This window comes from Urocitellus parryii, chromosome 3, assembly GCF_045843805.1.
Source record: "Urocitellus parryii isolate mUroPar1 chromosome 3, mUroPar1.hap1, whole genome shotgun sequence".
NCBI classification, from domain to species: Eukaryota; Metazoa; Chordata; class Mammalia; order Rodentia; family Sciuridae; genus Urocitellus; species Urocitellus parryii.
This window is the reverse complement of record NC_135533.1, coordinates 204,873,569-204,895,759: the sequence shown is the minus strand read 5'-3', so window position 1 is coordinate 204,895,759 and position 22,191 is coordinate 204,873,569. Positions and strand designations below refer to the sequence as shown.

Below are 22,191 nucleotides of genomic sequence, written 5' to 3'. Positions count from 1 at the left end.
AAAGTAAATGAACAAAATATCAATGTCCAAAATATATTTAAAAAATTTTTTTTAAATATTTAAAAAATCAAAGAGGAGTCTCTGCAGAAAAGATAAGGCCACTGGGCCCTGGGAGGCCCTCCCAAGTAACACCCACTTTGTCCCCAGCAGGTATGGGCAGCCCTGGTGCCCAGAGCCACCTGGGAGAACTGCCAAGAGGAACCAACACCCCATCAGAAAAACTATACCGGTGAGCAAGATTTTGATTTGTGCAAACTGAAACTATTAGACAGTAGCCTTGTTCAAGTGTGGTGGCACACACCTGTAATCCCAGCATCTCAGGAGGCCAAGGCAGGAGGATCGTAAGTTCTAGGTCAGCCTGGGAAACTGGCAAGACCCTGTCTCAATATAAAATTAAAAAGGCTGGGAGCCAGGTGTCATGGTGCAGGCCTGTGGTTCCAATGGCTCTGGAGGCTGAGGTAGGAGGCTGGCTTGAATTTGAGGATGACCTAGGCAACAGAGTGAGGCTCCCATCTCAAAAGAAGAGAAGAAAAGGAACTCTTTAAGCCAGATGAGAAAGGCACGCAGAGTGTCCTGGTGGCTTCTGTGAGGAACACAGTGCAAAGACCCTGGGGCAGTCCAATCCCTGACTTCCTTTCCAAAACTCACAAATTCCCAAGGAAGAAGTCCCTAAATTTTTGAAATGAAAAAGCTATTTCTTTAAAAAAAAAAAAAAAAAAAAGTCATTTTGTTTTCAAGTCCTTTGAAGCAAAAACTTCTTTAGAGAAGAAGTCCTAAAATTCTGAATGGAGGTGGAGCTGTGTGTGGTTTGTCTGGAGGAGACATTGTGTCTGACCCCACCCCCACTCTCAGTAACTGCTTCTAAATTCACTTTTTCACCCGAATGGGGGCAAATGAAAGAACACATTCCTCCATTTGATCATGTGACATTCGGGGATTTTTTTTTTTTTTTTTTCATTTTTATTCTTTTCCCCCGGAAGTGGCCTGTGACCTGCATCTGCAGCGTGGGCCTGGCCCGGGCCGCAAGCCCTGCCCGGCGTGCGTTAAGTTCACACAGCTTCTCCCTTGCAGCGGCTCAGTGCTAGATTTCTCATTTGACTGCTCTGAGGAGTTCGATATTAACGCTTTTGAGGACATCATTGCTTTCTATGAAAGCAAGAAGTAAGTAGAAGCAGGGCCTTCGAACCCGAGACCAGGGAGGCACACTGAGAGGAGCGTCTCCTGAGGCCACCAGGGCACACAAGCCTGCGGGCAGCGCCCCTGCCACGTCTGGCCAGATTGGGGGGAAGGGGTGGGCCAAGCCATGACCCCTTGTGAGCTACGTGGAGGTCACGTAGGAGTGGCCAGGAGATGTAACCTCTGCTGTCTTTGCTCTGTGCCTCCCTGGAGGGTGACGGAGCGGAGGTAAGTGTGGCTGGGGCACTTGGCACGGTGCATGGAGCACAGAGGAGGGCTGCAGTCGGGGCCTCCCGCACCGCCCGGAGCTGAGACAGGCGTTGTTGGGTCACTGGAGGGCAACAGGGGCAGCGCAGGGCACACGCCAGGCCCCGGGCCCCATCGCAGCACTGCAAAAAATGAAAAAAAAAAAAATACGGAATGAGAAATCTTTAAAAAAGAGAGAAAGAATAATTTCCAAAAGTTTCATTGAAGACATCTGTAACTGAGATGTGGATCGTTACTGATCTGATCATTGTCTCCTCCTCTGAGCCATTGACCTTGTGCGCTCGTGGCTGTGGGGCGCAGGCCAGAGCGGGGCACATGGGACTCTCTGGGGTCACCCTGCCCTCCAACCAGGGTCTCTCAGGTCATGCTCTGCATTGGGTCGTCCTGCCCCCTGTAGGTGTGGAGTAGCAGCCCGCCCTCTGCCCACCAGAGGCCGTGGCCCCTGCACCCCAGCCATGGCCACACAAATGTCCCCAGGCACCAGCATCTCCTGGGAGGCGAGGCAGCATCACCCACGGTGCCCAGAGCCAAATCCCTTGCTCCAGGGCCTTCATGAAGCCCACGGGGAAGACGGTACCTAACCACAGACTCGAGAGACGCCAGCCGGCTCTTCCACAGAGCCTCCCGGTCTGATCCGGGCAGCCCCTCGCTGGGTCCTCAGGTTCCAGAAGGCTCTCACTAGGAGGCCTTTGCAGTGACTGGAGATGCTGTGTTGCTGGACGTTCGCTCCAGGACTCGGGAACAGCAGCTGCTCCTGACCAAGGTCCCCTTGGTGAAGGGAGCAGAGTAGTGTCCAGCCCCAGCAGTGCCCAGCTGCATGTTTCTGCTCTGGTGGCCTAGGGACATCCCGATTGGCACTGGGACCCTGAGGTGGTGGGTCTGTGGCTCTAACTCTATCTTCTCTCTGTCACTGGGTCCCCCTCCTCCCCTCAGCGATTTGCATAACCAAATCATCAAGAGCATCAAAGGACTGCCCTGGCAGGGCGAGGACCCCCGTAGGCTTCTCCAGTCCCTCAGTCGGCTCCAGAAACCCCGCGCCTTCATCCTGTGAGTCCCCCAGGCCCCCTATGAGTGCAGCAGCCGCCTCTGCCCCCGGGCCCTGGCCAGCCTGTGGCTTCCTAAATGGAATTGGCCACTAAAAACGCTGCTCTGTCTTCGGGCTTTGCTCTCCCGCCAGCCGTGGCTGAATGGCTTTCCTAATACCTCGTCCCTGTGGCCCGCCGCGGGCTTCCCTGCGCACAGCACTGCCTAGGAGCGTGTCCTGCCCTTGAACGTGCCCTCTCTGCCGCGCCCGCTGGTAGAGAAGAGCTTGCCCCCACCGAGTAGAGCTCCACCGAGACCCTCTGCTCAGTCGCCACAGGCCCCACACTCAGCCTTCCGCCTCCCTCTCAGACCCGTGTTGTGCCGACCCAGTACCAGGCAGCTGGCAGCCTCTGCCTCCAGGGCACCCACAGTGCCCGGCACCAAACCCTCACTGCCAGTCACGACACAGTCTGCTAAAAGTGCTACTTGCGACCACAAGGAAGCCAGGGGGTTTGGGTTGCTTTGGGAGGGGGTATTCTTTTTTTCTTTCTTTGTTTTTTTTCTTTTTGAGACTGGGTCCCACCATGTTGCTCCTGGGCTCCAGTGCCCTGTGGTCCTCCTGCCTCGGCCTCCCGAGTAGGTGCAGGTGTGCACCCCCAGCCCCCACCCCCGTCCTGGTGAGAGTGAGCGTTTCAGTGCATTTTTGTGGTGCCTTATTTTGCCCACAAGGATTCAGACCTGGCACCTCGTGGGCCTAGCACCTCCCCGGCAAGTTCAAGCCCAGCCTCAGTACCTGGCAAGACCCTGTCTCAACCTGGAAAGGGCTGGGGTGGAGCATAGAGTTGTGCTGCCATTGACTTTTCTCCTGGTCTTCGAGATCCCATAAGTGAGGGTAGGGTGGAGCTTAGTGGTGGAGTACTTGCCTGGCCTGTGTGAGGCCCTGGGCCTCCAGCGTCACTTGAAGAGAGAGTCCAGGAAGCAAGAAAAAGGACCTTGCCCCATCCCTTGGTCAAAAGTTCCGGCCTTCGTGTTTCCTTGACACCATCAGGAGTCCAAGGCACTCCCAGGGCTGGAGCAGTAGAGCATTTGCCCAGGCGAGGCCCTGGGTTCTACCCCTAGTTTCATAAAAAAAAATTAAAAAGAACATGCCTGTGATGCCCAGAGCTTGGCAGGCTGAGGCAGGAGGATCGCAAGTTCAAGGCCAGCCTCAGCAACTTGGCAGTGCCCTAAGCAACTAACCAGATTCTGTCTCCAAATAAGAATACAAAGGGCTGGGGATGTGGCTCAGTGGCTTAGCACCCCTGGATTCAATCCCCAGCACCAAAATAATAAGTGCATAAAATAAAAGGAGCCCCTGCCCAGGCCATCTTAATAGCCCTGTGCAGGGAGGTCCCTGTGGTGTGGATCTGCTCTGCCCAGCAGATAGGGCCAGGGCACCCTGGTAGCCCCAGGACTGCGCAGGGCCTCCAGTGCTCCAGGCAGGACGTCCCCTTCTTACTTCTGACACGTCCACTCCTGCCAGGCCCGGCCTCAGTGCGAGCCGTCCCTATGGATTACTGGCCACCTGCGCCCACTCCCTGGGCATCCAGGTGGCCCCCAGCCCAGATGCTCATCTCATGGCTCATCTCATGTCACCTTGGGTGGCCACAGCAGAGTCCTGCTGTCACTGTGGTGACCCTACACCCACGGGCGTGGCTGAAGCGCGTGTGCAGGCCGGAGCCCGCTGGGCGTCTGCAGAGGTGGCGGTCGCTGGCTGCACTTGTGCCTGTCGCTGTCTCCAGCTGCGTCCCTCCGTCTCTCTCTAACCCACAGGCGTGGCTTGCTGAACTAACCCAGATCCACACACTGTGTTCCTTTTGTTCACCAAACCATTTTTAATTTTTGACAGGAAGAGTAAAGGTATCAAACAAAAGCAGATCATTCCAAAGGTAAAGCCCGCGCCACGCTCAGAGAAGCCTTGCTTGCGTTCTCCCAGCTCCAGGCACCTGGCTCCAGCGGCCTCCAGAAAACGGGGCAGGGCGTGTCCAGAGCCTGGGCTCCATCCCCAGCACCGCAAAAATAATAGCTTCCTCATGGTGAAACCATCTGGGGTCTCTGGGGGGTTCCTAGAAGTAAACCTGAGGTGGGGGTATCTGCTCAAGCGGGTGCCGAGGGGCTCGCAGGGGGAGGCTGAGAGCACGAGGGTTGGAGCCAGGCTCGCCCAGCTGACCTGTCCATGGCCTAGTGCTGCAGGGAGCCCTGGAGGGTCCACTGTCCCATCCACAGGACCTTTGTCTTTACCTGCCCCCCGGGTCAGTCACTGGCTGTGGGCCACCTCTGGAGGACACGATGGGACAGAGACCTCCCAGGTGCTGGTTCTGTTTCCGTGTGTAGTCATCCCTCAGTGTCCAAGGGTACAATTGCAGGGCCCCCCCAGATTCCAACCCTTGGAGCTCAAGTCCCTTCTGTAAATGGCAGAGTGTTTGTATAGAACCTTCACACACCTTTTGTAGGCTCTGAGTCATCGCTAGATGACATAGTACCCAGTGCAATGTCAGTGTCACATAAATAGTCTTACACTGTGTTGTCTAGGCAACCGTGACAAGAAATAAAAAGTCTGCACATGTTTAGTAGGGATGCAGATACAGGTTGACCACCCCTATGGGAAATTCTTGGGAAGCATATCAGTTTGGGTTTGGGTTTTTTTGGGTTGTTTTTTTTTGTTGTTGTTGTTGTTGTTGTTGTTTTTAGGATTTTGGAATACTTGCATATATGTAACGAGGTGTCTGGGGATGGGACCCAAGTCTGAATACGAAATTAATTCATTTGTTTCACATACACATTATGCATGTAGCCTGAAAGTACTTTCATACAATATTTTTAATAATTTTGTGCACGAAACAAAATCTCGTAGTGTGGAATTTTCAATTTGTGGCACCAGGTGGTCTCTCAAAAGTTTCAGACTTTGGCCAGGTTCAGTGGCCCACACCTGTCATCCCAGTGACTCTGGAGGCTGAGGCAGGAGGATTGCAAGTTCAAAGCCAGCCTCAGTAAGTTAGCAAGGCCCTAAGCAACTTAGCAAGACCCTGTCTTGAGATTTAAAAAATTAAAAAGGGCTAGGATGTGGCTCAGTGGCTAAGCACCCCCTGGGTTCAATCCCTTGCACCAAAAAATAAAATTTCAGGTTGGTGAATTAGGGGTGCTCGACCTGTATTTTTGATCTGAGGTTGTTTGAGTCTGCGATGTGGAGCCCTGGGATCTGGACAGGCACCTGTACTGTGTGCACATGGCTTATGAAGCTTAGAAAAGACTTCAGAACCACCTCTCAGCTTAGTCTGCAGAGAGGACGGGGCCAGTTCGCCCATGTGGAAAAGCACACCAGGGAGCTGGAGGCAGGCAGCGGGGACGGCACATTCCTTGGCTCAGGTCATGTTTGTGGTGATGAGCCGCAGAGGGAAGCTGGGCTGGCAGCACTGGCTTCCTCTCCTAGCCCAGAGGAGGGGAGAGGGTGCGGCAGGCACTGGGGCCTCAGTAGAGGCAACACGTCAGCCGGGTGCAGTGGCCCACACCTGTAATGCCAGCAACTCAGGAGGCTGAGGCAGGAGGATCTCAAGTTCCAGGCCAGCCTCAGCAACTTAGTGAGACCCTGCCTCAAACATAAAAAGAGCTGACATATAGTACAGTGGTAGGGCAGTAACCTAGCATATGTGAAGCCCTGGGTTCCATCCCCAGCATGCAACATGCACGTGCACACATGCACATGCACACATGCACATGCACACATGCACATGCACACGCACATACTTGCTCTCTGCACCAGATCAGCACATCTGCAGGGGGTGCAACTCACACTTGGTCTACTGTCCCCACCATCCCCACCTGGAGCTTCCGCTTCACACATACCCTGCCCCAGCCCTGGGGATATTCACGCTGCCCCCTGTGCTCCCCGGGCTGTGGGAGGGCAGGCCAGACCCAAGTGTCTGTTGTAGAACCTGCTGGACTCCAAGTCCCTGAAGCTCATCATCAGCATGACCCTGCATGACCGCACCACCAAGTCCCTGCTGCACCTGCACAAGAAGAAGAAGCCACCCAGCATCAGCGCCCAGTTCCAGGTGGGTGGCCTTAAGGCACTGGCCAGCTGAGATCCAGCAGGCTCTTCCCAGGGTCCCCGACCTTGGCAATAGGGGCAGCAGGACTTCCTCTGTTGGGGACCTCTACACTGTAGGTATTTAGCAGGTATCTGGAGTTGGCTTATCAGTGCCAGCAGCACTGTCCCCATTTGTGACGACGACTACCGATGCCTCTTGGGGGGGCAGAATCACCCCTAGTTGAGAACCATTAAGTTTAAAGAAACATAAGTTACTACCAAACCATTTCCTTGGTTTCCCTTTTTCTCCCTGGCTGCCGGGAAGCTCAGAAACACATAGGGAGCTCATACGCTACTAATCCTTACTGTTAGATTTCTTATTCCATTTGTCAAAAATCTGAGTCATCTGTCCCCACCGAAGCTCTTTTGGTAATAACCTCAGGTGGAAGCACCCATAAATCCTTTCTCAACACAGCAGGCACGGGGCCAGAGGTGTGACTGGTGATGGAGTGCTTGCCTGGCGTGGACAGTGGCCAGGGTTCCATTTCCAGGGCTGCAAAATAAAGGAAAAGAACAGGCCGAGTGGGCCAAAGCCTCCGCCCCACCAGCCCTCCCGAGTCTGAGGCGTGTTTTAAACCCTGGGAGTTTATCTGCTCCCCCGCCCCCAGCCCCTACCTGTCTGGCGGGGACCCCACAGCTGCTCTGCCGCACAGACCCGCCCCTCCCCCCGGGCTGTCCCACTCAGCACAACGTCCTTCTTTCCCAGGCGTCCCTGAACAAGCTCCTGGAGGCCCTGGGGAAGGCGGAGCCCTTCTTCATCCGCTGCATCCGCTCCAATGCTGAGAAGGTGAGGGGCCCTCGGATGAAGCCCCAGGAACAGTCCTGCGTCTGCAGCCTCCACGGGAGAGGGGCAGGGCCACCGCCCAGGAGGACTCAGGGAGCTGAGCATCACCACGGTGCCAGGCGGTCAGAGGACAGCAAGGGTGACCAGCCTGCGCAGGGCCACTGCAGCAGAGCCCCAGAGAAGGCCCCGTGGAAGGGACAGGCCGGGTGCCCTCAGGTGCACCCCCAGAGCAGCCATTGTAGAGAGCGGACCAGGAAGCAGACCTCACGGATGAGCAGACTGAGGCTCCAAGGAGCAGAGCCCTGTGCTCATGCCGAGGTTTCTAGAAAGAGCAAGCCTCAGTAGAGGGAGGCCCTGGCTGAGACTCAGCCCTCAGTGCCAGGCTTCCTTCACCCTAGAGGTCCACTCTGTCCCCAAGAGGAAGACTTGGGCTTTGCCAAGGGCCCCTCAGGGACATGTGTTCCCTCATTGGCAAAAGTGGACACCCAGGCGGGTCCGTAGGCAACTCCATCCTCTTCCTCCTCACTCCTTTGTCCCTGCTGGTCACAGTCCTGACTCTCCTGTTCCGGGGACACGTGTGCCGGCATCCAGAGCCCAGCTCCTCGCCCAGAGTCACACTCAGGCTCCTCTCCTGTCAGAATTCCCGCCCAAGCACAGGCTGTGGGGGGCCGCGTACGCCACAGGTACCAGGTCAGCGGACCCAGCTCTGTGATGGGGCGTCAAGTGGTACCCTTGGCCTTTATCCATCCGCCCTGTGACAACCCTTCCTTTGGTCCTTTAAAGACAGTATGTCATTCCTTACTGTCGCCCACCCTGGCTGGAAGCCCACTGAGGCAGTGCTGGACCCTCCCACTACCCTTGGCTCCTTTCCCCTCTGGGCCTTCACCCCATATACCCTGTCCCATCCCTCCTCAGGACTCAGCCTGCTGCCTTCTCTCCCGGGACACCTCCCACAGAGGCCTGAGCAGCATCCAACCCATAATACACATGTCTGGCCCCGGAATCGTACTGCCCAACCCCCACATCTACCCAGCGTGTGGCATAGAGGACAAATCCAGCACAGTTTTGAGTGGGTCGTGGTTGTAAAGGAATTTTTTGCTGCAAATTAGCACACGCAGAACGATGTGGCTCCCGTGTCCAGGGTGCCAGGAAATGGAACAGAGCAGATAGGGATTTTCCTAGAGGAGCCAACATTGTGAGCACGGCTGAGCAGTCGGTTTCCTTGTCCCAGAAAGACTATCTGGAACACCCGAGGCCTTCCAGCTCCTGTGCTAGGGACACTCCCAGGCCGCCGGGCCCCAGGAGAGAGCACAGCCTGAGTCCATAGCTAGAATCACAGAGGTGGCGGTCAGGTGGGGATTGACCCTCATCTCACAGCCTGCGCCCCCACCTTGCTTGGGCACAGGCCCTGATGGCTCGTGTGTGTGCGTTGCAGAAAGAGCTGTGTTTCGATGACGAGCTGGTCCTGCAGCAGCTGCGCTACACCGGCATGCTGGAGACGGTGCGCATCCGGAGATCTGGCTACAGTGCAAAGTACACATTCCAGGTAGGCCGCGCGGACACTGCCTTTATGCCGCTGCCTTTATGCCCAGGCTTCTCTGCCACGGCAGCCTTGGCACTTGGCACTTGGCACTTGGAGTGGCCAATTCTCTATTGTAGAGGCATAAGTTTCCTTGGCAGAGGTGGCTAGTCTCAGGCCAAATCTGGAGAAGCATAGTGTAAACCAAGCCCGGAAGCACACAGGCAGGGCCCTCTGTTGAGCATCTTCTGGAATTCATGTTCATTTTGGCTTTTGGTGTTTTCATTTTGCAGTGCTAGGGGTGGAAACCAAGCCCTCGCACGTGCTCGGCAAGCGCTCTACCTCGGAGCCGCGCCCCAGCCCAGGCAGCACTTTTATACCCAGCTCTTTTTTTCTGCCCACCGCCAACAAAAGGCTCTTTGTTGCTACTTCTGCAAGGTACAAGCCGGAGCCTGGGCCAGGGTTAGAACTCAGTGGTCGAGCATTTGCCTGTCACATGCAAGGTCCTGGCTCCGTCTCGAGCACTACAGGAAAGAAGCAAAGCCAAGCCTGAGCCTAAGTAGATGGTGACTTCAGAGATGGCTCCCTGGGTTTTCTCCAAAGACCAGCTCCCCAGGTGCATCACGGTTGACATCTAGAGCCAAGTCATTCTTTGTAGTGTGGCCATTCTGTGAACTGTAAAGTCGCGAGCACTGTGGCCTCTTTGAAGTTGCTGAGGCGAGGCTTGAACTTGAGACTCTCCTGCCGCAGCTTCCCTAGTCGCTGAGGTCACAGGCGTCCTCATCACAGCCAGCACTTGCCTCCTTTTTTATCCACAAAATAGAAATAACATCTTTCTAACCATGTGCAGATAGGAGAGGCCCAATGATAGGAACGGGGACCTGCTGGCGTGTTACACAAACGCGTTTCCCTCTGTATCCATGGGTTCAGCGTCCGTGGACCTGATCAATCTCAGACCAAAAAAATCGGGGGCAGGGGGTTACTGTACTCAACTCATATAGACTTTCTTCTCTTCTGACTCCCTGTGTGTGCAACTATGTCCACAGCACGGATGTCATGGTCGGTATTCTAAGTCATCTAGAAATGGCTAAAGTCCACAGGAGGATCACGTAGGCTTTATGCAAATATTACACCATTTTACAGAAGAACTTGAGCACCCATGGGTTTGGGTGTCTAAGCAGGGTCCTGGAGCCAGTCCCCTCCAGGCAGGCGACCATGTGCTTACTGAAACACGTATCCGCTCGGGCTGGAGTCCCGTGGCCGAGAGCTTATCTAGCCTGCACAAGGCCCTGGATTCTGTCCCTCACACTGCAAGGAACACAGGCGTCATCTCCAGCTTCTGTCCAGCCCGTTAATGAGCCATATGATGAGAGCCCCGCAAAGGTGACACCGTCTCCCCAGGGGCGGAGCATTGGCTCTGCGTGTCTGCGATGGTCTTTAGCTTGAGGCTGTCACAGACTGTCCACAGCTTTGTGTCTCCGTGTGTTGGCTAAGCTGGGCTGGGGGTGTGGTGCCGTGGTAGAGCACCCGGACTTGACCCCCAGAACTGCAAAGAGAAGAGACACTCACACTTCTTGGCCCCACCCCCGTAGGAATTCACAGAGCAGTTCCAGGTGCTGCTCCCCAAAAACGCCCAGCCCTGCAGGGAGGTCATCGCTGCCCTCCTGGAGAAGATGAACGTGGACAAGAGGAGCTACCAGATCGGGAAGACCAAGGTCAGCACTCTGCTGTGGACCCACGCCCCCACCCCGCTCTGCACCCCCCACACCTCTCCTGCTCTGAGGCCCATACGTCCTGGTGGAGCAGCGCATTCCTCAGGACCAGTGCCCCGCTTCTTCCCACAGCGGGTAACGTAAGCGATGGTGGGAGCTGCCTGGCCCCGGCTCCACCTCCTTCAGCAGAACTCGGCCCCACTCTTTCCACTTTCTCACAAGTAGGCTGGGAAGGACTATGCTGACCGGCAGGGTATTTAGGCCAGCTCGTAAACTTTACAGGGGGTGTTAGTCCCTTATCATAACAAAATGTCTGAGGCTGCGTGTCTTAAAAAGGAAAGAGGTTTATTTACCTCACTGTTCTGGAAGTCCAACAGCATGGTGCCAGCTTCTGTTCAGCTCTGGGGAGGACCTCATGGCACATGGCATTAGAATGGCAACATATGTACAAAAGAGATCACATGGGAAGCCAGAGGTAACTCAAGGACCTAGTGGTGTCCCACAGAACTACTTAAATCCCTTCCAAGGCCAGCGTCCTCAGTGACCTTAGTAATGGCACTTCCTCCCCCCTACCTGCTGCTTTCGGGGTCCTGGGGATGGAACCTAGGACTCGCACATGCTAGGAAAGTGCTCTACCACTGAGCCACATCCCCAGCCCTTTTTACTTTGAGTCAGGGTCTCACCAAGTTGCCCAGGCTGGCCTTGAACTTGCCGTCCTCCTGCCTTGGCCTCCTGAGGAGCTAGGATTCTTGGCATGCAGCCACCATGCATTAGCATAGGCCCCACCCCTTAAAGGTCCCCCCACCTCAGTCCACCACACTGGAGACCAGGCTTCCAGCACGTGAGCCATGTCAGAGCGTAGCACAGTGTCTGGCGGTTTCCTTCCCTTCCTTTCCACACATTGTCCCTGATCCCCAGTGGGCGAGAACAGGGTTGCCTCTTGTTTATAGGGCACTGCTTGACTGCCCATGTTCACTGTAAGTGGTGACATCAGCTCCCCGCAAAGGCCTCCCCTGCTCTGGGACATCCCCTAATGGTTCTCAGCAAATTAATTGAGGTAGCCTTTGAACAAGCAGCTCCACTCCTGGCCATGCCCAAGAGAACTGAAAGCAGGCATTCACCAAATGCTCACGGGTGCATGCTCACAGCAGAGCTGCTTATGGCAGCAGGGGTGGAAATGGCCCAAATACTCCTCAGTGACTGAATCATCACAGGGTGGTATGTCCATACAGTGGAATAGTATTTAATCCTGAAAAGGAATGGAACGCTGGTCTATTCTGCAGCGTGCGTGGACCTTTAAAACATGCTGAGTGACAGAAGCCAGACAGAAAAGGCCCCCTAGGGTATGGTCCCACAGATTCCACTTACACGACATGTCCAGAACACGCATGGAGAAGGAAAGACTGGTGCTTGCCAGGGGCTGGAAGGGGGCACTGGGAGGGATTGCCGATGGGGACAGGCTCTCCTTTGGGGAAGATGATGAGATGTTCTGGGACCAGCTAAGAGACGTTGCTGGCCATAAGAGACAGTGGCCACACAAAATTGTGCATATGCTAATGCCACCACACGGTCCATTTTAAAATGGGGGAATTGTACGCTATGTTAATTCTACTTCAATCCCGGTCGGCCAGCACCCCAGCCCGGTTCTCACCGGTGGCTGTGCGGACCTGGCCACCAGGGGCAGAGGCGCAGCGCAGCTGACCCTGCTGCCCCCTCCCCGGCCAGGTCTTCCTGAAGGAGACGGAGCGGCAGGCCCTGCAGGAGACGCTGCACCAGGAGGTGGTCCGCAAGATCCTGCTGCTCCAGAGCTGGTTCCGAATGGTGCTGGAGCGCAGGCGCTTCCTGCAGATGAAGCGGGCGGCCGTCACCATCCAGGCCTGCTGGCGCTCCTACCGCGTGTGGCGGGCAGTGGAGAGGACGCAGGCGGCCGTGTACCTCCAGGCCGTGTGGAGGGGCTACCGACAGCGCAAGGCCTACCACCGCCGGAGACAGAGCATCATCCGCCTGCAGAGCCTCTGCCGGGGGCACCTGCAGCGGAGGAGGTGAGTCAGGGAAACCCCGGGGCCGGGAGCCCCTCGCTGAAGATCTGCCCGGGCACTGCCCGGCATCAGAGCTACGGGCATCGAGATGAGCACAGGGAGTGGCCGGCAGGAAGCCCGCCATCAGGGCACAGGGGCTCCCAAGATGTCCAGGGTTGGCAGCGCTGGGGGTGAAGCTCCAGGTGCCACTGACCACAGCTGGCCTCTTCCAGAGGAGGGGCTTCCCAGGCCAGCCCAACGCCAGCTCCCCTCCCCCACACACTCAGCTGGGCTGTCACAGGGCACAGAGAGCCCCAGCTGGTGTCCTGTGGGCCCTCCCCTTCCCACAGGCCCAGCCGCGGCTGCCTGAGTCGGGGTCCTGGTTCCTGGAGCAAGGTGTCTCTCAGGCAGCGCCCACACGTGCCAGGGCCTCCTGGAGAAGGAGCCAGGCCCCAGTGCACCCAGAGGAACCGGCGTGTGTGTGTCTGGCCTGGGGGTGACCCGGGGTGTCCCCTGCTGCCCCCCAGCCCTGTCAATGTTGGAGACGGGTCTGAGCTGCTGAGACTGGCCTGGAGCTAGTGGCCCTCCTTCCTCCGCCTCCCCGGGTGTAGGGAGGCTTCCTCCCTGACCCGCCTGAGGAAGCGCAGACAGGGTGTCCGTGGCGCCTGCAGTGAGGGGCACTGCCGTCTCTCCCCTCCTGGTGAAGGGGGTCCACCTTTGCAGGAGCATCTCTGAGGCCAGCAGTTGAAGGCAGAGCCCGACCGCAGCCCTCGGGTGACAGGAGGGCGTGTGGCCCCCTGGAACCCGTCTCAGCCTGGAGCGCGGTCTCTGAACCAGGCCCCTCTGCCTTTCCTCTCACCAGCTTCAGCCTGATGGTCTCAGAGAAGCGGAAGGCCGAGGAGCAGCTGCGGGAAGCCCAGCAAGCCGCCAGGACAGAGCCCCTGCCGGGCCGGCCAGGCCCTATGGCGGGTGAAGAGCAGAGCGCCGAGCAGGGCCCAGGGCCCACGGCAGGCAGCGAGTGCCCCATGTTGGAGCCCGAGGCATTGCCCAGCCGCAGGTCCCCAGCAGGCATCTCCCCACCAGAGAAAGAGGTGCCCAGTGCTGAGAAGGAAGTCCCTCCCCCAAAGAGCGTGACCGCGGAGGGTCACGAGAAAGCCCCCAGCAGCCGGGAGAAGCGTGAGTCGCGTCGGCAGAGGGGGCTGGAGCACGTGGAGTTGCAGAACAAGCACATCCAATCCTGCAAGGAGGAGGGCGCCTTCAGAGAACCTTCCAGAAAGGCCATCCTGGAGCTGGGGGACGGCCTCCCTGAAGACCGGAAGGAGAGCAGGAGAGGCGAAGCCCCTGCCGAGGCGGGGACAGAGGCTGCAGGCGCCCCCAGGAAGCCTCCTGTGGAGTCCCCGCCGCCTGTGGCCATCAGCAAGACCCCCGCAGACCTGGAGAAGGCGTCCCCCGAAGGGAGCCCCAGGCCCAGCCCCATGCGGCGGCCAACCAGCCTGGCCCTGGACAGCAGGGTGGGCCCGTCCGTGCCGGGCAGCACCCCCGAGACCCCTAAGAATAAGGGCAAGACTGGCGGCAGCCCGAGGGCTCAGGACAAGCCCGAGAGCCCTGGAGGCTCCACCCAGATCCAGCGGTACCAGCACCCGGACAGCGAGCGGCTGGCCAACGTCGTGGAGCTGTGGAGGGGCAAGAAACTGATGGCTGCCGCGGGCTCCAGCACCATGCTGAGCCAGTCTCTGGATCTCAGTGACAGGCACTGGAGCATGGGGACTGCCCCAACACCCACAGAGTAAGCCCCCGTCCTCTGTCCAGGCAGCACGGCTGCCACGCTGGGTGGGCAGGGGGACTCAGGAGTGGTCATGCCCACTGGATGGGTGGGCGCCAGCTGGGTCTGTGCCCCACAGTGCCCTAAACGAGCCACGCCCACATGGAAAGTTCCTGGCCTGAGGGGGTGGCCCTCAGAGGGGGTACTCCCTCCCTGGCCCACCTGGACCCCAGTTTCCTCATCAGTGAGTGGGGCTGGCGACATACCCAGGGCTCAGAGGAGGGGCTTGCTCTGCTGACCCTGGTAAGCTGGATCCTAGGGACCCGAATCTCCAGCCCACAGCCCCTCCTGCTGCACAGGGAGGACGAGGCCGCGCCCCCCAGAGCAGGCGCCTCGTTCTGGGCGCTACTCAGGCTGCAGCCCCGGTAGTGGTCTACAGAGGGGGCTTCTTGGGGACCAACCTCTCTGGATGCCAACAGCATTGTGGGTACAAGGCGGATGGACAGAGAGGTGCTGGAGACAGGTGGGGGTGGCAGACGGACGTGGAAGGAGAGGTCAGAGTGGAGGCCGTCGAGGCCAGGAGGGGCAGAGCAGTGCGGACTCAGGCTCAGATGGACGATGGACAGAGGCGCATCAAGGCATAAATGTACACAGACAGGTGGAGGTGGCAGGTGGACAGACGGGCCTCTCGTGCTAAGGCAGGGATTGACCCCTGTGTGCTGTCAACTTTGGGCCTGCAGAAGTGGTGTCCTGTGCGCTGGGAATATGTAGCAGTGTCCCTGGGCACCACCCGCTAGTTAGCAGTAGCTGATATTCAGAGGTTGACACAGGTGGGCACGGGATGGAGCACTACCAAGACAAACTGACCCAGGCAGGAGACAGACGGCAGACAATGAGACTGCAGAGACGGGCAGCGAGCCGTGGAGACGGACAGCAGGTGGCACGGAAACGGGCGCCAGGCCGGGAGTCAGGCCGCGCCTCTGCCTTACCAGCATCCAGGGGCCGAACGGTTTTCTAGTGGGGGCGTCCTGTGCCGGTCAGGGCACTGAGGGCATCCCTAGCCCCAGCCAGCAGGTGTCAGGAGCACCCATCCACTTGTACCTGCCAATCTTGACCGACCACCACTCTCCAGACCTCCCAGGGTCCCAGGGAGGGGAGGGGGAGTGGCGGCACGCTGCCACGCTCTGTGGGTAAACCGCGGTCTGTGTTCCCTCAGGGAGCGGCGCACCTCCTTGCCCACGAGTGACATCTCCGGGCTCTCCCCCGCCAAGGCACAGGTAAGGCCAGAGGGTGTAGCCCTCGCCTCCAGGCCCACGTCCACTTCCACCCTCGCCAGAGAGGAGTGGAGTCGGTGGCTAGAGGGCACAGTGGGAAAGCAAGGTCCCCAGCACAGACCACCTGCCTCTCGCCCACCCCCATCCACACCATCCTGTTGCAGCCGTCAGCAGAAACCGAAGGGGAGCTGAGCACAAAGAAGCCAGCCGTTCAGAAGAAGAAGTCAGGAGACATCTCTAGCCTGGATGCAGGCCTGTCCCCAGGCTCCCAGCCTGACTCTAAGTAAGGAGATTGGGGAACTCAGGCCTCTAGAGATGCCCCAGGGTCCCTCCCTGCCAAGGCGTCGCCTCAGTCTACTCTTCTAACCCAAGCACAAGGGGCAGGTGTTTGCTCAGTAGAGATTCCAGTGGGGGCAACTCAGGAGTCTCAGGAAGGAGGATCACAAGTTCAAGACCAGCCCGGACAATGTGGCTAGACTCTGACTCAAGAAACAAGAAGGGCTGGGGGTGTAACTTAGGGGTAGAGCATCCCTGGGCTTGATCCCTAGTACTAAAACCTCTTTGGAGAGGTCCCAAGCCCCTGCCTCAGAACCCACCCACTACCTGAGCCTCAGCGGTTCAGGAGGCTGAGGAAGGGGGATCACAAGTTCAAAGCCAGCCTCAGCAACTTAGGCTCTGAGCAACTTCCGGAGACCTTGTCTCTAAATGTTAAAAAGGGCTGGGGATGTCTCAGTGGTTAAGTTCCCCTGGGTTCAATCCCCAGTACCAGGAAACAAAGACCCACCCACTGGACTTGCCCACAAAGCCTAGGCCTGTCGTTCGTTAGCACAAGGTGCCATGCCTGTGTGCAGGACACCCAGGAACCCTCTACCACTGCGCAACACCTCCTCTGGGTCTGCAGACGGACGGTTTCCATTTGGATTTTAACGGAGCCAAAATCAGTCCTCACCTCTGGGAACCCTTTCGAGAACCTCAAATAGTAAAATCTAGGTTGAGGCTGTCTCCAGAGAGCCTCTGCCTGAATGTTCCAGCCGGTTCTTCACAGAGAGGATGGGCCATGGAGCAGTTGAGGTTTGATCCACACGCGGGCAGGTAACTGGAAGCCACAGGATGGCCTCCCTAGGCGTGGGGGCCAGGGACCCCTGCTGCAGAGAGAGACCACCCACCTCACAAAGTTCTAAACTTAAAAAGGAGTTTGTCCTCGGTACTGGAGGCTGAAGGTCCAAACTCCAGGTGTCCTACTCCCTCCAAAGCCACATGGGGCTCCCTCCTGGCCCGTCCAGCCGCAGGGCTCCAGGCAGTGGTCTCTGGCCACATCACTGCAGTCTCTGCCCATCTTCTTACGGCCCTCTCCCCCCGGCGTCTGCCCTCCTCTCCTCCTCAGGAGAGCATCGGGCAGCCTGGCCAGTCCAGGGTGCTATCCCAGAAACCGCCACTCAGACACACCAAGACCCTTTCTCAGACATGATGGCGCTGCACCTCAAGCCCAGCCTGGGGCGCGTCCCGGGGGCGGCCGCTGTCCCCAGGCGTCAAGCAGCCACATGTCACGTGTGCGTTCTGTCTTGTTCTGGCTCTCGCCTGTGAAAACCACATCAAGGAGATTTTTTTTGCGGGTGCTGGAGGTCGAGCCAGGGCCACTCAAGCACTGTACTGTGTCCCCAGCCTTTTTTTTTTTTTTTTTTTTTGGAGATAGGGTCTCACTAAATTAGTGAGGTTGTCCTCAAACTTGGGATTCTCCTGCCTCAGCCTCCTCAATAGCGAGGATTGCACCCGTGCCCCACGGCACCCAGAGAGACCTCAGCATGAAAAGACAACAAGAAAGCACATTGCTGTCTCCCCAGATCCACGTTTAAGAGACTCTTCCTACACAAAACTAAGGACAAAAAGTACATCCTGGAGGGCACGGAGGAGGCGGAGAGCCCCGCGGCAGGCCATGCTGTTCCCGAAGCCGCGGCCTCGAGGAAGAGTGCGGAAGGTCAGTGGCCGCTGGGCTGGAGGCAGAGGCCTCTGCAGACGCTGAGGTCCAGGCCACCAAGCTGGCCTCAGACGGGCACTGCACTTGGGTCCTGATGCTCTGCGTTTCTGACGGCCCCGGGGGCCGGCCAGCGCCTCCCCAGACGCACCCTCACAGCTGCTCTGTGTCCCCACAGTCTCCAGCCACCCGCACCGCCACACAGCAGGCGAGAAGCACACCAAGGAGATGGGGGGCAAAGGGAAGAAGAACCGAAACCTCAAGATCGGCAAGATCACGGTGTCCGAGAAGTGGCGGGAGTCAGTGTTCCGCAAGATCACCAACGCCAACGAGCTCAAGTTCCTGGATGAGTTCCTGCTCAACAAGGTGAGCCCCGGGGACGCCAGGGTGAAGGGGCACAAACTCCCCAAGAACAGCACGGCCGGGTGAGGTGCCGTGGGGGGACACCTGCCAAGGACAGGTGTCCTAGTGCCAGCCCCTGTACCACAGGAAAAGTCTCTGTTAGAACCCCAGAAGGTGTCCCTGTCCAGCTGAAGTCCACCTGCTGCCCAGCCTTCTGTCCACTCCTCTTCTGTTTAGAATACAGTGTTGCCAAATGTGACTGATTCATGGAGGACATTGATTAAGTGCCACAGAGGTGAAGGTGAACCAGCCAGGGCCTGTGCCTGGGGTGCTCATGGCCCACCTGGGGGTGATCGGGAGCTTCCCAGAGAAGCAAGGGGTCGCTGAAGGGACACAGCAGTATCTCAGAGTGACCCAGACCCCTGACGCAGCCCACTGCAGGGTGTGGCTAGGCACAAGCTTCTGAATGGGGGGCAGGAAGAGCCTGGAGCCTACCTGTGGCTGTCATCGGGGGCGGTCCTGTCCTCCAGGGCACATCGACAGTGTCTGGGGACATTCTAGTTAGGACTGAGCAGCAGCCCGCTGGCATCTGGAGGGTGGAGGCCAGGGATGCTGCCCGGTGACCCCCAGTGCACAGGCCCATCCCCATACAGGGAATGTTCTCTCAGATTCCAGAGGGCTGAGTCTTATCCTCTGAGGCCAGAGGAGAACTTAGGACGGGACAGAGTGGCCCCAAAGCCTTCCCTAGCACTGCAGGTCCCCAGGCTCATGGCACTGCAGGGACAGGGCCACTCTCTCCTTGCAGATAAATGACCTGCGCTCCCAGAAGACCCCCATCGAGAGCTTATTCACCGAGGCCACTGAGAAGTTCAGGAGCAACATCAAAACCATGTACTCTGCCCCGGTGCGTGGAAGCCCCAGGCCCTCGGCCTTTCCCACGCCCTCCCCCAGAGCTGTCCCCCGTTCTTGCACAGTCCCCGCCCTGGGGTGACACCTGGCATTCCTGCAGAATGGGAAGATCCACGTGGGCTACAAAGACCTCATGGAGAACTACCAGATAGTCGTCAACAACCTGGCCACAGAGCGCGGCGAGAAGGACACCAACCTGGTGCTCAACCTCTTCCAGTCACTGCTGGACGAATTCACACGCAAGAATGACTACACCAAGAATGACTTCGAGCCTGCAAAGGTGCGTGTCCCCACTCCCAGCCATGTTCGCATCCTCTCTGCCCTGCACCTGCTCCACCTGCCGAGCCCACCTCTGCCGCGCCCACTGCAGCCTGGGGCCGCCCCCGCCCCACCCCTCCTGTTTGCAGGGTCTTCCTTCCTCTCGGGAGGGAGCTGGTGGTAGGGTTAGGGTGGGAGGCTTCCAGCCTCCTCTGTGATGGGCCAGAATGTCCCCAGGGACACGCGCCACCCTCTACCCCTACAACCAGGCAGGCCAGGTGTCCCTATGAGGACCTCACTTTTGTGTCCTTCTCAGCAGAGCAAAGCTCAGAAGAAGAAGCGGAAGCAGGAACGTGCCGTGAGTAGGCCTGTGCGAGCATGTGCGTGTGCGACTGCTATTTTGTGCACAGGCGTGTTCTGCCTGCGGTGGACACGTGTCCCTACAGACATGCATGTGTGCGCTGTCTCCCAGCTCCTAAGGAGCCCTCTAGCTGGGTGGGCCCCCTGAGGAGCAGGGCGCCCCACGGTACTGGGGAGGCTCAGCCGCTCTGCCCCCCGCAGGTCCAGGAGCACAACGGGCACGTGTTTGCCAGCTACCAGGTGAGCATCCCGCAGTCCTGTGAGCAGTGCCTCTCCTACATCTGGCTCATGGACAAGGCCCTGCTCTGCAGCGGTGAGTGCCCGAGGCAGCCCTGCCTGCACTGTACCCCATGACCTTCGCTCAGCCGCCAGTCTTTCTGGAACATCACTCCCAACACGTCATCACCCAGTGTCTCGCTCGGTCACTCCCAAGACAGGTCTCAGCCCTCAGGTGGTCCTGAGACCCACGGGCCAGTCTCACCACCTTTCACCACCTCCTCATGCATGTGGGCACGTCACCCTGCATCCTGTCTGGGCTTTGGATGTACTGCTCCTGTTGCCTGAACTGTCATCCCCTTCTCAGACTCAGGAGCTTGAGATAGGTGCAGGCCCTGGTCACGCCACTGCCAGGCAGCCAGGCCAGGACTGAGCACAGTCGCCCCAGGGCCACCAGGCTCTGCACACCCTGCTGTTTTCTGCCAGAACCAGCAGGCCTGGGTCTTTTCAGATTCTGAAACCTTCCTCCTGTCCCCTTGCCCCTGTGTGTGAAGCATTCCCGCCACCCCAGCTATCAGTGTCCTGAGCCACCTGCTGGCTCATCCCCAAAAGCTGGCTCCCTCCTCTCAGCACAGCTGACTTCCTCTGCAAGAAAACGTGACACCGTGTCACATACCCTGAGGCTGGCTCGTGATCATTCAGAGCAACATCACTCATGCCACAATACTTCATCATGTCCCCAGGGCCACCTCCTGGCAGGACTAGGGCCTGGGTCCCCCTAAAAGCCTGTTCTTTGTCCGGGTGGCCATCTGGGTCCAGTCTGAAGTGACTAATGGTCACCAGCTCTGAAAACCTGCCCTGCATCCCTTGTGGGAATCAAGGCAGAGACGAGCAATGCAGTTGAGAAGGCAGTCTGGCCCGGCCAGTGGGTGGGCAGTCCAGGAACATTTCCCTGTACCCCCTACAGTGTGCAAGATGACCTGCCACAAGAAGTGTGTGCACAAGATCCAGAGCTACTGCTCCTACATGTGTGGGAGGAAGGTGAGGAGTGTGCTCAGGTCCAGAACTTTCTGGAACACTGCCCAGGGCAGCAGGGGAAGCAGTTCTTGTGAGGGCCATGTGGGCCCTCACAGGGAGGTGGTGGGAGGGGCTGCAGCCTCTGATTGTGCAGCAAAACACACCTGACTCCAGTTGTGAGGCCCCCAAGGCAGGGGCTGGACATCTCAGACCCTCGGCCCCTGGGAGAGTCCAGGCCTAGCAGGGGGACACCTGTCCACTGTGACACAGAGAAGTGGAGTCCTGAGTGTTGGGCGTGAGCACAAGTCAGCATCCACTCATTTGAGGGGGTCCCAAGGGCCAAGGAGGAGCCTCTCCCCCAGAAGATCCTACTCTGTGGGTGCTGCGTGGAGGGACCCCCTGCCCGCTGGCCATCAAGCTGACCTCTGCAACTTGGTGCTCCCAGCAGCTGTGCAAGAGGGGACAAGGAAGCAGGGAGGGATGGCACCTACAGAGGGGGGCCGTGGGCTCTGCAGGATGGGGAGGGAGGACCCAGGATGGGTAGCTGGAGCCTGACCCCCTCCATGCTCTTCAGAGCGAGCCGGGCACTGAGCCAGGCCATTTTGGCGTGTGCATGGACAGCCTGACCAGTGACAAGGCCTCAGTGCCCATCGTGCTGGAGAAGCTTCTGGAACACGTAGAGATGCACGGCCTGTACACTGAGGGCCTCTACCGCAAGTCAGGTGCTGCCAACCGGACTCGGGAGCTCCGGCAAGCGCTGCAGGCAGGTAGGCCTTGCGGGCAGGTGGAGACCAGGCGGGTGGACCTGCGCCAGGCCCCTCCCGGGTCTGCCTGCGCCACTTACCAGCCTCTACCCGGCAGACCCCGCAGCAGTGCGGCTGGAGGACTTCCCCATCCACGCCATCACGGGCGTGCTGAAGCAGTGGCTGCGGGAGCTGCCTGAGCCCCTCATGACCTTTGCCCACTACGGTGACTTCCTCCGGGCCGTTGGTGAGCCCCGCAGCACGTGGACATGGGGGGCGAGCCTTGGTGGCCCCGTCAGGAGAGAGACAGAGCATGCGCTCTGGCCAGCCAGGGAGGAGTCTGCCCGCCTCGGGTCCTAGTTGGGGTTGGGTCCCCGAGGCCTACCATTCCTGCCACACACCATCCCGAGGACCACACAGGGCGGCCCCCTGCACCCGAGGCACGCAGGGGAAGCTGGGAGGCCTAGGGTGGCTGATGCCCTCCACCTCCCTAGAGCTCCCAGGAAAGCAGGAGCAGCTGGCCGCCATCTACGCGGTGCTGGAGCACCTACCCGAGGCCAACCACAACTCCCTGGAGAGGCTCATCTTCCACCTCGTCAAGCAAGTACCGCCCCGCCAGCGTTGGGGTCTGGGAGGGGACCAAGCCCACCAGACTTCAGGGCACCCGGGGTCCTTTGTGGCGCCCCTCCATGCCTCCCACCCCTGGGAGGCAA

At 58.5% G+C, this 22,191-nt stretch overlaps 1 protein-coding gene across 2 annotated transcripts in view; it reads left to right on the top strand.

The window, feature by feature from the left end:
* Myo9b (myosin IXB) overlaps positions 1 to 22,191 on the top strand; it is a 97,262-nt gene that overhangs the window by 69,764 nt on the left and 5,307 nt on the right. For both annotated transcript variants that reach the window (XM_077796344.1, XM_077796345.1), the window contains exons 14-35: positions 148 to 229; positions 1,072 to 1,161; positions 2,377 to 2,490; positions 4,355 to 4,394; positions 6,435 to 6,557; positions 7,299 to 7,379; positions 8,812 to 8,922; positions 10,488 to 10,610; positions 12,333 to 12,649; positions 13,488 to 14,411; positions 15,604 to 15,664; positions 15,826 to 15,944; positions 17,503 to 17,636; positions 17,812 to 17,999; positions 18,781 to 18,879; positions 18,985 to 19,164; positions 19,459 to 19,500; positions 19,704 to 19,815; positions 20,686 to 20,759; positions 21,310 to 21,502; positions 21,597 to 21,725; positions 21,973 to 22,078. In XM_077796344.1, the coding sequence (XP_077652470.1) occupies positions 148 to 229; positions 1,072 to 1,161; positions 2,377 to 2,490; positions 4,355 to 4,394; positions 6,435 to 6,557; positions 7,299 to 7,379; positions 8,812 to 8,922; positions 10,488 to 10,610; positions 12,333 to 12,649; positions 13,488 to 14,411; positions 15,604 to 15,664; positions 15,826 to 15,944; positions 17,503 to 17,636; positions 17,812 to 17,999; positions 18,781 to 18,879; positions 18,985 to 19,164; positions 19,459 to 19,500; positions 19,704 to 19,815; positions 20,686 to 20,759; positions 21,310 to 21,502; positions 21,597 to 21,725; positions 21,973 to 22,078 (3,442 nt within the window). The remainder of the gene's footprint in view (positions 1 to 147; positions 230 to 1,071; positions 1,162 to 2,376; positions 2,491 to 4,354; positions 4,395 to 6,434; positions 6,558 to 7,298; positions 7,380 to 8,811; positions 8,923 to 10,487; positions 10,611 to 12,332; positions 12,650 to 13,487; positions 14,412 to 15,603; positions 15,665 to 15,825; positions 15,945 to 17,502; positions 17,637 to 17,811; positions 18,000 to 18,780; positions 18,880 to 18,984; positions 19,165 to 19,458; positions 19,501 to 19,703; positions 19,816 to 20,685; positions 20,760 to 21,309; positions 21,503 to 21,596; positions 21,726 to 21,972; positions 22,079 to 22,191) is intronic.